At 38.0% G+C, this 13,185-nt stretch overlaps 1 protein-coding gene across 1 annotated transcript in view; it reads right to left on the reverse strand.

Moving 5' to 3' along the window:
- Positions 1 to 974: 974 nt before the first annotated feature.
- ASB4 (ankyrin repeat and SOCS box containing 4) overlaps positions 975 to 13,185 on the reverse strand; it is a 58,928-nt gene continuing 46,717 nt past the window's right edge. The window contains exons 4-5 of the mRNA XM_081286357.1: positions 7,311 to 7,424; positions 975 to 3,184 (exon numbers count right to left, since the gene is read on the reverse strand). Of these exons, the coding sequence (XP_081142483.1) occupies positions 2,996 to 3,184; positions 7,311 to 7,424 (303 nt within the window). The 3' untranslated portion in view covers positions 975 to 2,995. The remainder of the gene's footprint in view (positions 3,185 to 7,310; positions 7,425 to 13,185) is intronic.

Below are 13,185 nucleotides of genomic sequence, written 5' to 3' on the forward strand. Positions count from 1 at the left end.
AATAATTATATCACTTCCCCTAGATTATAGGTCAAATGCGAGTGGGAGCTGATCTATGAGCCCAGATAGAAAGACACTGAACATCAAACTAATGTACCTGTTTATCCTCTTATAGAAAATGACGGGGAGTTCCTCCCAGGCATTAGGTACGATGTTTGCATTTCAAAGAAAGTGAGTGAATAGTCAAGAGTCCTTTTTTTAAAAAGTTTCGAAAGTGTATGAACTTAGGACTTTTGTGAGTTCTTCCCAATCAGATGAGTAATACAAATATCAGGCTCAGCTGTCTTTTCCAACACTGATAACCCACTGCAAATGGTTTGTTGCTTTTCTGAGCACTACCATTGACTTTCCACTGCTGTGTTTTTATCAGAACCCACTGGGTTCAGGATGGAAGGACAAAGTGGAGATGTAACACTAGGTGATTAAAAAATAAAACAGGAGTCTGACTAGATCCAGAGAAGTGAGAAAACCGGACAGGTGGTCTTTTCTTCACATCATAGCCTCTATTTGGCGTGTAACTTACAGAAGATTGATGGCTTTTTCTTCAGGACGTTAGATGTCTATTTACAGGAAGTTCTCCCAGAAAGCAACACAGGCATCATGAGGATGTAATTTCTTCTGTTGCTTTGCCCAGGGTTGAGAGGATGGTGAGAATGAGGGGAAATGAAAAACCCCAGGACAACAGAAGAGGTGAGAAGTGGAGGAGAGTGAGTCAGCACAATCTGTTCATTATTATTAAAACACTCTTTTCCCTGTAGCACTAGCCTGAGTTTTACTTGCTTTTCCACCATCTTTACCCTTTACTTTCTTCGGAAAGCATTATTTATTCACGGGCACAACGCTTCATTCTCTTTTTCTTTTTAAATGTTGAAGGAAGCAATGAAATATGTAAAGTTCTTCAAGTGTCACTGCTGAAAAGTCAACACCGCGTTAGGAAGATGAGTTTTATCAGTAAATAAACAACACTCAAAGAGGAAAGGAAAGAGAAGAGCTTTATTTAAGTTCTGTAAAGTTCAAAAATGAAGAAAAAAAAGAGCTCACTTTTAAGTCCACAAATAAACATTTCAAAATGAGTATTCACATATTCTATGCTAGATTGATATAGATGTTTAAACACACACAAGCTAGCTGGAAACATTACTATCTCCCCATAGGAGGAACACCACCTCCCCTCCTCCTCAGCATCAGCTTACTTGTCTAAGTCAGTATGTCACAGATTTTTCTGCCAGAACATTCCTGACAATGGAGGAGAGCTTGCAATCCTTCAAATGTTCCTCCGTGTGTTCTATACCACTCGCTACAAGTATACTACTTTTTGAAAGTTCATGTTTTATATGAATAATTCATGCAAATTCAGCATTCTGTCCTATGATAGAGAGCTCATATTCTCCTAAGTTAGTTGAGTAGAACTAATATATCAAAAAGATTATTATATCTACCTATGGTTTTTCTTCCGCAGCACAACTGGGTAGGAGAATCCCAGTTCAGAAGCACAGCCTACTGGTAGTCTAGTGGAATATTTGACCACATCTCTATTCAACACACAAGCATACAAAGTTATATATGATGGAGGACCACACAAATAAAAGATACCTGCTTGCAACTGGCAAATATATTTGTTTGCACTTAATTACTTCTGCTTTAACCTATAAAAAATAGCAATGCTAAGAGGCAATAAACTTATCTAAAAGTGACTAGCAAGAACAAAAAAAAGTGAAGCAAAGTTAGCCTCATAAACCAAGAGACCTAGAGGTGAATTATCTAAGTTCCTCTTTCTAGCAAGTCTGATTAACACACTTATCTTTCCAAGTTTCTCAAACTTGTACCATTTTCAAAAACTCTATTTAGTTCCTGAAACCAGCTGTCACTAGCAAAGTGCTCCTTATCTTCTAGCTAAAACACTCCACGTGTCAGTCTATTACATAAGAAGAGCAAAATAGATGACCAAGTCTTTCCCCTTACACCCTTGCTATCAATAGCCCACTTTCCTGACCTTCCTTGTGCTACATACAGGAGCCACTGAGTGGGTATTATTTTTCTCAAAGAATCCAGGAAGGTACTAAATAGGAAACTAAAATAAAACAATATCTGGATGTTCAGAGACACTCAAATACTTTTACCCTAACCACAGCAGAATATCCCTCTACTTTACACAATCCCTTCACTCTTTATTATCATGCTTCAAAGAAAAATCACACAATTCATGTCAGAAACACAACTTTGAAAGCAATAAACATGAGTCTGCACCTGTACTCTTGCCCCGATCTCTTCTATAGCAGTCGCCTGCTTATAGGTCCGGATCCTCAAGCTAAATGGTGAGATCCTGGAGAGCAAGAGGAGTCCCATTGACTCATCTCTGCATCTCCAGTCTCACTTAATGGGTGTGTATTGAAATGGCCATTCCTGACTATTAAGTGGACTGGTCTTCCCTTCTCGTTTCTAATCAGACTCAAAGATCTCCCTGTTTTGCCTGTGCTTGTGTGCATTCTTCACTAAAATTGAGGAGCCTGGTGTGGGGAATAGGAGTTTGCAAAACTAGTGACAGTAATTACTGCTAAATGGTCATGAAAGAACACGCCAAGTTTAAGAGGCCCATCACAAAACCTGCTATGTTGCGAACTATATGGTAATGTAAACTTATTAGTGATAAGGTAGAGAGTGAGAATGGTTGTAAGAAAATATGGGTCCCTGATGAGACAATATATGCAAAGTTTAACATAATGTCTCCGGCACCTAGTAAGAGCGCTATACCTGTCAACTGTTACTGTCATACCTGTACCTTGTGAACACATTCTTGTCTTTGAAAATTCCTTAACTCTCCTTGTTTATTTCCCCTCACCATGATACTCCAGGATTAATGACATAGTGTTTTTAAAGTGTTTTGAAATCCCTGAAGTGTTATAATCAACCCAAGTACCATTTTATTTATGCAAACTGTGTCTACCCAGCGAGTCCACTTAAATATCTAGGATTGGGAACTGCTGTCTCATAAGGCTTAATAAATGATTCCCTCTGGCTCTAAAAGCAAGTACTTTTTCAATGACAATGGGAGGGAAAGCAAAGGAATTGCTTTGTGGCATCTGTTGTGTAATGCTCGTCGAATGGCACATCTCGATAAATGCATGAGGGTTCTTGGAGAGTTGCAGCATACGGTGAAGAGAGAGTGGTAGAAATCAAAGTATCTCTGTAAAGGAAGGCAAGACAGGTTAACGTTACAAAGGCCCCACCATTTATATGAATAAAAATCAACAGTGATGCATTCAATCCCCACTTTATACCTGAGGGCAGCCTTCTAGGGTTGAGACAAAATTAAACATCAAGCTGAGATGAGGAAGTAAGAAGGAGGTACATAGAGAGCCAGGAGGAGAAATAATACTGCACAACTCATAACCCAGGAAATGAGAGAAAACATACTTACGTGAGCTATCTGGATCTTTTCAAATTAATCTAATATTTTTGCATGTCCTTTATGTGTCTTGTGTGACCTCCAATTTCATATATTTAATGGGAGTAGAGGATTAATGAAGCTCAGTCAAATGAAGCAACTTTTAAAAGTAAAAGAGCTTAATAAGTAGCAGAAAACAATTGCACACCTAAGCCATCGACCTCTAAGTCCAGGGAACTTTGCACTCTATACTTGATGCCTCTCTGTGTGTTGAGGACAGTCTGTGATTTTAAAAGCAAGGACAGGGTGCTCTGGGGAAGGACTGCTTTACAGAGACAGCAAAGTACATAAGTCTACAGGTGAACTTAGCTCTGCCAGGGGCTTTCTGTATGACTCATAGCTTGTTTGCAATACTCCATTTCCTGACTAACAATAACTACATCAAGGCATTTAAAAGTTAGTAAAATAATCCACAGACACTACTAAAATCCAGAGTATCATCAGAAAGTATTTTGAAAATTTATACTCCAATAAGCTAGAAAATCTGGAAGACATGTAAAAATTCCTAGAGACATCCTACCTTCCCAAATTGAACCATGAGGATATAGAAAACTTAAACAGATCAATATCAAGTAATGAAATTGAAGCAGCTATCAAAAGCCTTCCAACAAATAAAAACCCAAGACTAGGCGGATTCTCAGCTAAGTTCTACCAAAACTCTAAAGGAGATGAATTCCAGTCCTCCTCAATAGAAAAGGAGGGAACACTGTTGAATTCATTCTGTGAAGCCAGTATCACCCTGATACCAAAACCAGACAAAGACACATCAAGGAATGGACACTTCAGGCCAATATCCTTGATGAACATAGATGCAAAAATGCTTAATAAAATATTGGCAAACTGCATACAAAAACACATTTAAAAGGTAGTGCACAATATACATCTAAAAGTATTCCCCACTTGTTTAAATGGGTGAATAGGAAAATTTGTTATAAAACAGCAAATCAATCTCTTTTCCCTTAATAAAAATTTGAAAAGAAAAAAAAAAGTGCACCAAGATCAACTGTGTTTCATCCCAGGGAGGCAAGGTTGCTTCAAGACATATAAATTAATAAACAGACCACATAATCCACCACATAAATAGTCTTCAGGATAAGAATCACATGCTTATCTCAATAGATTCAGAAAATCATTTGACAAAATGCAGCACCCATTTATGTTTAAAACACTAGAAAAACTAGGGACAGAGGGACTTACTTCAACATTCTAAGGCTACATACAACAAACCTAGGGCCAATATCATACTGAATGGATAAAAAAGCATTTCTTGAAAGCATTTCCTCTATAACCAGGACCAAGATAAGGATGCCTACTCTTACCACTCCACTATAGTCCTTGAAACTCAAGACAGAGCAATTAGGCAAGTGAAGGAAATTAAGGGGATACTAATAGGAAAGGAGAAGTCTTTGTTTGCTGATGACATGATTCTAAATTTAGAACACTGCAAAAACTTCACCAGATTTCTTGAGCTGGTAAACAAATTTAGTAAAACAGCAGGATATAAGATCAACATATATAAATTAATCACTTGCCTATACTACAATAGTGAATCTGCTGGAAAAAAAAATTAGGAAATCTATCCCATTCACAATAACCTCAAAAAACATAAAATAAAATACTTGGGAATTAAGCCAATGAAAGATGTGAAGGACCTCTACAATGAAAACTATAAAACACTGAAGAAAGGAATGGAAGAACTTAGAAGATGCAATGACCTCCCATGTTCTTGAATGGGCAGGATTAATATTTTCAAAATGGCCATATTACCAAAAGTATTATACAGATTCAACGCAATCCTCATCAAAATACATTCTTCACTGAACTAGAAAAAGCAGTTCTAAAATTCATTAGGAAAAATAAGAAACTCAGAATAGCCAAAGCAATCCTAAGCAAAAAAAAGCAATGTTGGAGGCATCACAATATCAGACCTCAAATTATACTACAGAGCTACAGTAACAAAAACAGCAGTGTACTGGCACCAAAACACACATAAAAACCAATGGAGCAGAATACAAGATACAGAGACAAACCCACATAAATACAGTTAACTGATGCTAGACAAAGGTGCCAAAAACACACGAGAGAAATGATAACCTTTTTAACAAATGGTGCTAAGAAAACTGGTTATCCATATGCAGAAGAATAAAACTTAAATCCTATCTCTCACCCAAAATTCAACTAAAAGTAGTTCAAAGACCCAAGAATTAGACCAGAAACTTTGAAATTGCTAGAAGAAAATGTAGGCCCACTGAGTTCCTTAACAAGATTCCTAAAGCACAAGAAAAAAAACAAAAACAAAACAAGAATCAATAAGTGGGATGGCGTCAAATCAAAAAGCTTCTGCACAGCAAAGAGAACAATTAAGAGTGTGAAGAGAGAGCCTACAGAATGAGAGAAGATCTTTGCCACCTGCTCCTCAGATATGGCATTAATATCCAGAATATATAAAGAGCTCAAAAGCTTAACACCAAAATAAACCCCAAATATCCCAATTAATAAATGGACAAAATAACTAAACAGACACTTCTTGGAAGAAGAAATGAAAAAATGTTCAACATCTCTAGGTAAATGCAAATCAAAACTACATTGAGATTTGATCTCATTCCAGTCAGAATGGCAATGCTCAAGAATACAAATAGTAAGAAGTGTTAGCAAATATGCTGGGAGAGAAGTACATTTGTACATTGTTGGTGGGACTGCAAATTAGTGCGACCACTCTGGAAAAGCAGTACAGAGACTTCTCAAAAACTAGGAATAGAACTACCATATGCTCAGCTATCCCACTCCTCAATATATATCCAAAAGATTTTAAATCAGCATACTATAGGAAGACAGCCACATCAATGTTTATAGCAACACAGTTCACAAAAGCCAAACTATGGAAGCAAACTAGGTGCCTTTCAATAGATGAATGGAGAAAGAAAATGTGTTATGTAAACACAATGGAGCATTACTTAACTAGAAAAAAAGAATGAAATTATGGCATTTGCTGGTAAACGGATGGAAGTGGAGACTATCATGCTAAGTAAAATAAGCCATATCCCAAAAGTCAAAGGTCTAATATATTCTCTGATATGCCAAAGCTAATCCAAAATAAGGGGGAATAAAGAAAGAGAAGGAAAAAAGGGGAAGGAATTCCATCAAAATAGAAGAAAGGTTGGTAACTAGATGAAAGGGATTAAGATGGAGGGAGAGACAGAATAAGGGAAGAATAGTGGAATAAATCTGACCTAACTTTCTTATATACATATATGAATATACCACAGTGAATCTCACCATTATGTATGCCCTAAGACACTAATTGAAAAAAAAACCTATAAGTAAATAGCAGAAGGATCAGTAAAATAGAGGGAAAGAAAAAGGTGAAGGAGAGAGAAAGGAGAAGTACTGGGGACTGAATTATAGCAAATTATATTCCATGCTTTTATAATTATTTCAAAATTAATCCTAATGTGATATATAACTAAAAAGAAACAATTGTTAAAAGGAAGAAAAAGTTGGGTGAAATGATCTACACAAAAAAACTATAATTTCCTGGTTTAAAATATTATATAAACAACCCCGAATCTTATCATTTAATTCATCTAAATTGATGGAAAGTAAAACTTCCACCTTTCTTTCTTTATTCAACTTAACCTTAAATAGAGAAATTCCCTGAGAGACTTCTTAATGTTGTATGTTTGATAAAGCTATAAACTCTCTATCATATATATAAACCTGAATTTACAACCCTTTTCTCATTATATTTGAAAAGATTGTTTAAATATTCTCAAAAACAATATTTTTTATTAGAAATTTCCATACTTGAATTTCAGTCTATCAATACTTGGTAGTGAAAACCATAGGAAATAAATTGATTATTTACCTCCAAGTCATCATCCGGGATGGCTCTTCTCCACTTTATGTTCCACCTGATGTGTTCATAGGCATTGACCACCACTTCAATTGCTTTGGGACAAGAATGGCAAGCCTGTATCACCTGCAGGGGAAGCACAGTTTCATTGTTCAATGCACACATATGATTCATGCATTCTGCTCACAGAGACATCAAGAATTCATAGCTCATGGCTGGCTGCAGTAACGTGCATGTGTAGTCCCAGCTACTTGGAAGGCTGAGGCAGGAGGATCCCTTGAGCCCAGGAGTTTAAAATCAAGCCAGGAGAAAGAAAGAAAGGTGCAGGGGAGGGAGGGAAGTGATTAACAGATTCCAGTCCTGCTAGGCTCCCTGGAGAACTTAATTTCTTTGATATGTCTCATGGTAGATAGGCCTATTAATAAAAGCAAACTACTTTCCTTTACCATCTTCAGTGAAAACAAGGTGCTAATAAAGCAGCTAGGATCCTGAAGAATTACTTGCCCTGCCCATAACTGAAGCAATCTTGAGAGAGATATTCTCAGAATATTCTTCCTGCTGCCTGGGAAACTCTCCTAGGTCTACAGAAAATTTTGTTCTCAAAAATCCGAAAGTCAGTAATTCAAGGATCGAAGCTCACTGATGATCATGAGAGAAAGCAAACGTCAGAGTACCATGTGAGTTAACCAAAGATGTCTCCCAGTACATGCCTGAAGAGGATTAATGTCACACACTAAACCACACTCACTGGTTACTATGGTATTTTAACTTTCATGAACAAATAAAAGATGATATGAACCTTAGTTATTTCATTAGCACCCTGTTCAACAGTTCATTGGCCAACCAGAACACAGGAAAGTTGATTCTAGGTGGCTGACATGTCCCATAGAAGAAAGAATAATTTCATTTTAGATTTTAGACCAAACTGTATATTTATTCAATTCACTTAACAGACGTTTGATGTGGCCATAAGGTTTGTATCTATTTCAACCATAGTCAAGTACATTATAACGGTAAAGATATATAAAAAAATACCCCCAAAATAAAATACATTGGTTCCTAGTGAGACACTGATCATAAGGATGAGAGAAAAAAACCAATGGAGTCAATTGGTTGGCCCATGTATGTAAGTGTTACTTTACATGGTTTTTAAAAATAGGAACTAAAGAAGTTCTAAGGAGAACTGTTTGGATTGTGGCCAGTTAGGAAAGATTTCTTGGAGGAGTTGAATTCAACTTGCAGCTGTGTTCCACCTGATGTGTTCATAGGCATTGACTACAACTTCAGTTGCTTTGGTGTGTGTCATAGAGAAGTCTAAGGTGTGTGTGCACCCACCTTGCTTGCACAGAATCTACAAATATAGCTCTCCTGCTGAAACAGAGGTACCTCAAAACCTGCAACGAACAACAGTTTTATCCAACAGCTTTCTTCTTTCTCTTTTTCCTGATCATACAAAGTTACTTTCTAACTCCTGGCATGATACCTCAACAGGAGCCACACCTGTTTCTAGTTCATTTTTAATAATAAAAATCCCTCCAGGCATTCTAGATATAAGAACAATATCATTTCAGTAATTAAAATGTTCATTAACTGAACAATTGGAACTGCAATTTTTATTTCTAGGGTCCTCTCTCCTATAGCCCAGTCCTACTTCAAGCTGTAAAACTCCTGTGGAAATGGAGGTTTTGAGGGTAGGATGCAGTAGGAATACTGGTTTTTTTCCCCCTGGTTCCTGGTACACAGCTCTTTTTAGGTCTTTGGAATTTCCAGAGTTAAAGAAGAATCTTTGGTTACATGCAACAAGCCCCATTGGTAAGGAAAGAACAAGCTTTGACTTTTTGATTTTTGGCATGTTTGTTTTGTTTTCAGCACTTCTCCTACCAACCACAACCTCCAGGGAGGGGAGAACTGGAGGTCAAGTTCAATCACCAATGGCCAATCATTTAATCAATCATGACTATGTAATGAAACTTCAGTAAAAACTCCTAATCAGGCAAGGTGTTTTGGCACACACCTTTAATTCCAGCCAACTCAGGAAACTGAGGCCAGGTGACCCCAAGTTCAAGGCCACTTAGTGAGACCCCAGGCAACTTAGCAAGACCCTGTCTCAAAATAAAATTTTAAAAAGAGGTTGGAAATGTAACTCAGTAGTTGAGCAACCCTGATTTCAATATCCCACACCACAAACACACACATGCCTGCACCTCCTAAATCACCACACCTCTTCAATCAGAGTTTCTGGGTAGGTGAGTACATTCAAGGGCTGGGAGGTGATGTGCCTGTGGAAAACAGTAGCTCTTCTCTGCCTCCATATTTAGCCCTATTGTTCTTCTTTTTTTCCTTTTTGTAAATTTTAATTTGTTATGACAGCAGAATGCATTACAATTCATATTACACATATAGAGCACAATTTTTCATATATCTGGTTGTACAGCATGAAACAAAACTCAACTCAAAGTGGATCAAGGACCTAGGAATTAAACCAGAGACATTGTGTCTATTAGAAGAAAAAGTAGGCCCAAATCTCCATCCTGTCGGATTAAGCCCCAACTTCCTTAATAAGACTCCTATAGTGCAAGAATTAACATCGAGAATCAATAAATGGGATGGATTTAAACTAAAAAGCTTCTTCTCAGCCAAAGAAACAATCAGCAAGTTCTTTGTGGGCACATGCATGGGCACATGTTTTCATTTAAAACCTACCCAACAAATGGGCCACCATGGGAAGTGACCCATCACCAGTGAAGGTGCTTCTGACTCCCAGTGAAAACACTTCTCTCTCCTATGCCACTGGACAAGCAGCTCTAGTCACAAACTTGCTCCTTTCACTTCCTTCATCATGAGTTACATTATCAGTCCTATTTTCCCCCTTGAAGAGAGAGACCGTAAATTAAGCTCTCTAAGGAATCCTCCTCAGACACCTCTCACTGGTGTGAGAAAAGGAGAAGGCGCTTAGGCCTCCACCATTAGAAGAAAGTCATGCCTCTGCATGTCAATGACTCTGGAAAGAAATTTTCTTCCTAATTTCCTGGTCTGTTTCAACCCTTAACTTCATATTTTTGAGAAAAAGATCACAAAACTAGTTTTTTTCCCACTTCCTTTACTAGTTCTTCCTAGATCATCCAGCATCACATTTTTCAAGGTAGAGTAGTGAGTACCTAATGTCTTAGAGTCTCATGAAAAAATTATAACAGAAAGATTATTATTTTAATGCCCAGGTTAGTTAGTAAGTGTGAGTATGTGTGTGTGTGTGTGTGTGTGTGTGTGTGTGTGGTGGTAAGCTCAAATAGAGGGCCCCTGTCAGGAAAGAGTCAGAGCTAAGAGCAGGTACAACAAAGGCAGCTGACACTGGAGAGCCAGTGTGAAGACCTTGGGAAGGGTTAGAGCCAATCTATTCCTGCTATTAGGAGGCCTTTACTGAGTACTATGTTTGATACTATGACAATAATTCTGAGAAGTTTATGAACTGTTTTTTTGGTTTTTGTTTTTTGGGTTTTTTTGTTTTGTTTTGTTTTTTTGTCTTCAAGGAGTTTACAACCTAGCTGAGGAGAAAAGACAGATATTTCAAAGAGTTAGAGAGCAATCTAAGTCAGTAAATAATAAAAGAACTAACTCAAAGATCATCAAGTGTCCCTTGAGCGCCATGAGCAAAAGCACAAAGGAGAAAACAAGCACATCAAGGGCAGTGAGCAGGGAGAGGCTGGAGGGGGCTGAGAGCAGCTGCTCAGCTCACATCAGGGTTAGCCCTGGAAATGGAGAGCAGGAAGCCATGGGAAAGAGTCTGCGTGGCCTCGTAATAATCAGATATGGGCAATAGAGAATACAACGTGAAAGCCTAAGGTCAGGAACAAATAGGGTGCCCCCGATAGACATGAGAAACCTGGAAGGGCATAGGAATTTGGGCATTGAACAGATAAAGAGCAGGAGGATATTTCATCTGTAATGTCTTAATGTTCATCAAAAATGTGCACGAAGATGGCTCTAACCAGAAGGACAAGGTGGAGAGAGAGGATCTTTGTGCACCCCCAAAGCATGTGCTGGCTAAAGCTGGGATGCTGAGAAAACTCTAAGTGTATATAAATGGAAAAGATGGAGGACCAGCTTCAGAAATCCTAATAAGAGGAGGGAAGATGGAAACTTGAATGGTAGCTACCACAGTTCAAGGACTTCCTATGTACCAAGGACTGTGTTGCATCTCTACAGTTTAGCTTGCTGTAACCTCGCAAGTTTAAAAACACAGGTGGAGAAAATTGACACTCCAGGTCACTTAATCAGTAAAGGGTAGAGCCAGGATTCTAATGCAGTTCTGTACAACTTCAAAGTGAAAAGAAAACTAGACATATCAGGGTAAAAGATGCCAAATGAACAGAGTGTTCAGACCTGGGTTGTCACTGGGGTTGTGAAAACCCCAGAGATGAAGACAGATTAAATATTAACAGATTTGATTAGAAGGCCAACTTACCAGGAGTCAGGCAAACAGAAACAGGAAAGGACCAGATTGTGCGATAGAAGATGGGTGGACACTTGTAACTGGGGCTGATCCACCCTCATCTTTAAGACCTCTCACTTCAGAGTGTAAGGTTCTAGAACCCTAATAAATAACTTGCCCTTCTGAATTAAGAACTCATTAAAAATGAAATGAAGATGACAAACAATTGGAGATTAGGCTGTCGTCTTTAATACGGATGAAACTGACGACGTGTTATATGTTGAGTTGTGGGGCCACACAAAGCTTGACTAACTCTATCCCCAAATTAATTTTATTCCCCAAAAGTAAAGGCCTCTTCCCTAGAAGCAGAACTCGTGCCTGGAAACTTGCCACTCAGAAAAAGAGAACAGTCAGACATCCTCTAGGTCCAAGGTATATTGAGGAAACTCACTTCCTCCTCCCCACTGGTCAGTCTGTTAATTGGAGTGAAAAGGTCAGGACAGAAGCTGATGGGGGGTTACTGACCAGAATTTTCCTTATAAAAATTTGAGACAAAGGAAAGGGCTGTTCTCTAAATAATACATAGAAACTTAGCTTCAGTGGGAATCAGGAACAAGAAGATATGATGAGAGGATCATCAGAAGGGGATATTACCCCAAAAAAATTTTTTTAAAGAATTTTCTGCATCTAACACATCTGTATATGCCCATCCCTTCCCACACACCTGGGTGGCTTAAAATTGGCCATGATAAGAGTGTTTACAACACAGAAATCACCAGGTCATGTTTAAGTTTAATCTGTATTGGAAACATGGCCTCCATTAATTTATTAAGCCTAGATACCAATGAAACAATAAATCAAGGCCTGCTTAGAATTATAGTGTTTTCACTATTCAGACAAGAACACAGATATATACAGTAAAATAATTAGGAAATACAGAGAATAGATTTAGGAAGTAACAGGGTTTGTTTGTTTTGTTTTGTTTTGTTTTGTTTTTTTGCTTTCTTTTAGTATATTTTACCTGTTTTAAGTTTATGATTTGAGTTTGAATAATGGCTGCATGTAACAATCCGATCTCAAAACTTCTGATAATTGCACAGTCAGGTCTCATAGGTTACTGGAACCCAATTCCAATACACGGTTCTTTGAATACTCCCCATATTTAAGAAGCTCAGTCACAAGCCAAGACAGACTCAATGTACACACTGAAGTTCTGAATCAGTAAAGGCATCAGAAATAACCTGCCCCATGATCTGATCCAAATGACCAAGATGTGAACACTGATTTAATGAGAGGACATATTCACAAGCATGTTCTGGGTACAGTTCTCAGAGTCATACCACTGACCATGGCTTTTTCAGCAATCAAAGAGCAACCCTGTATCCTCAGTCCATAATGGGGTAAGAGGGTTACTGGAGCCAGTCACCCACTGCTAGTGGACCTCTGAAGACCCAGCAT

The sequence above is a fragment of the Spermophilus citellus genome, assembly GCF_964194105.1.
Source record: "Spermophilus citellus genome assembly, chromosome: 3".
Lineage (NCBI taxonomy): Eukaryota > Metazoa > Chordata > Mammalia > Rodentia > Sciuridae > Spermophilus > Spermophilus citellus.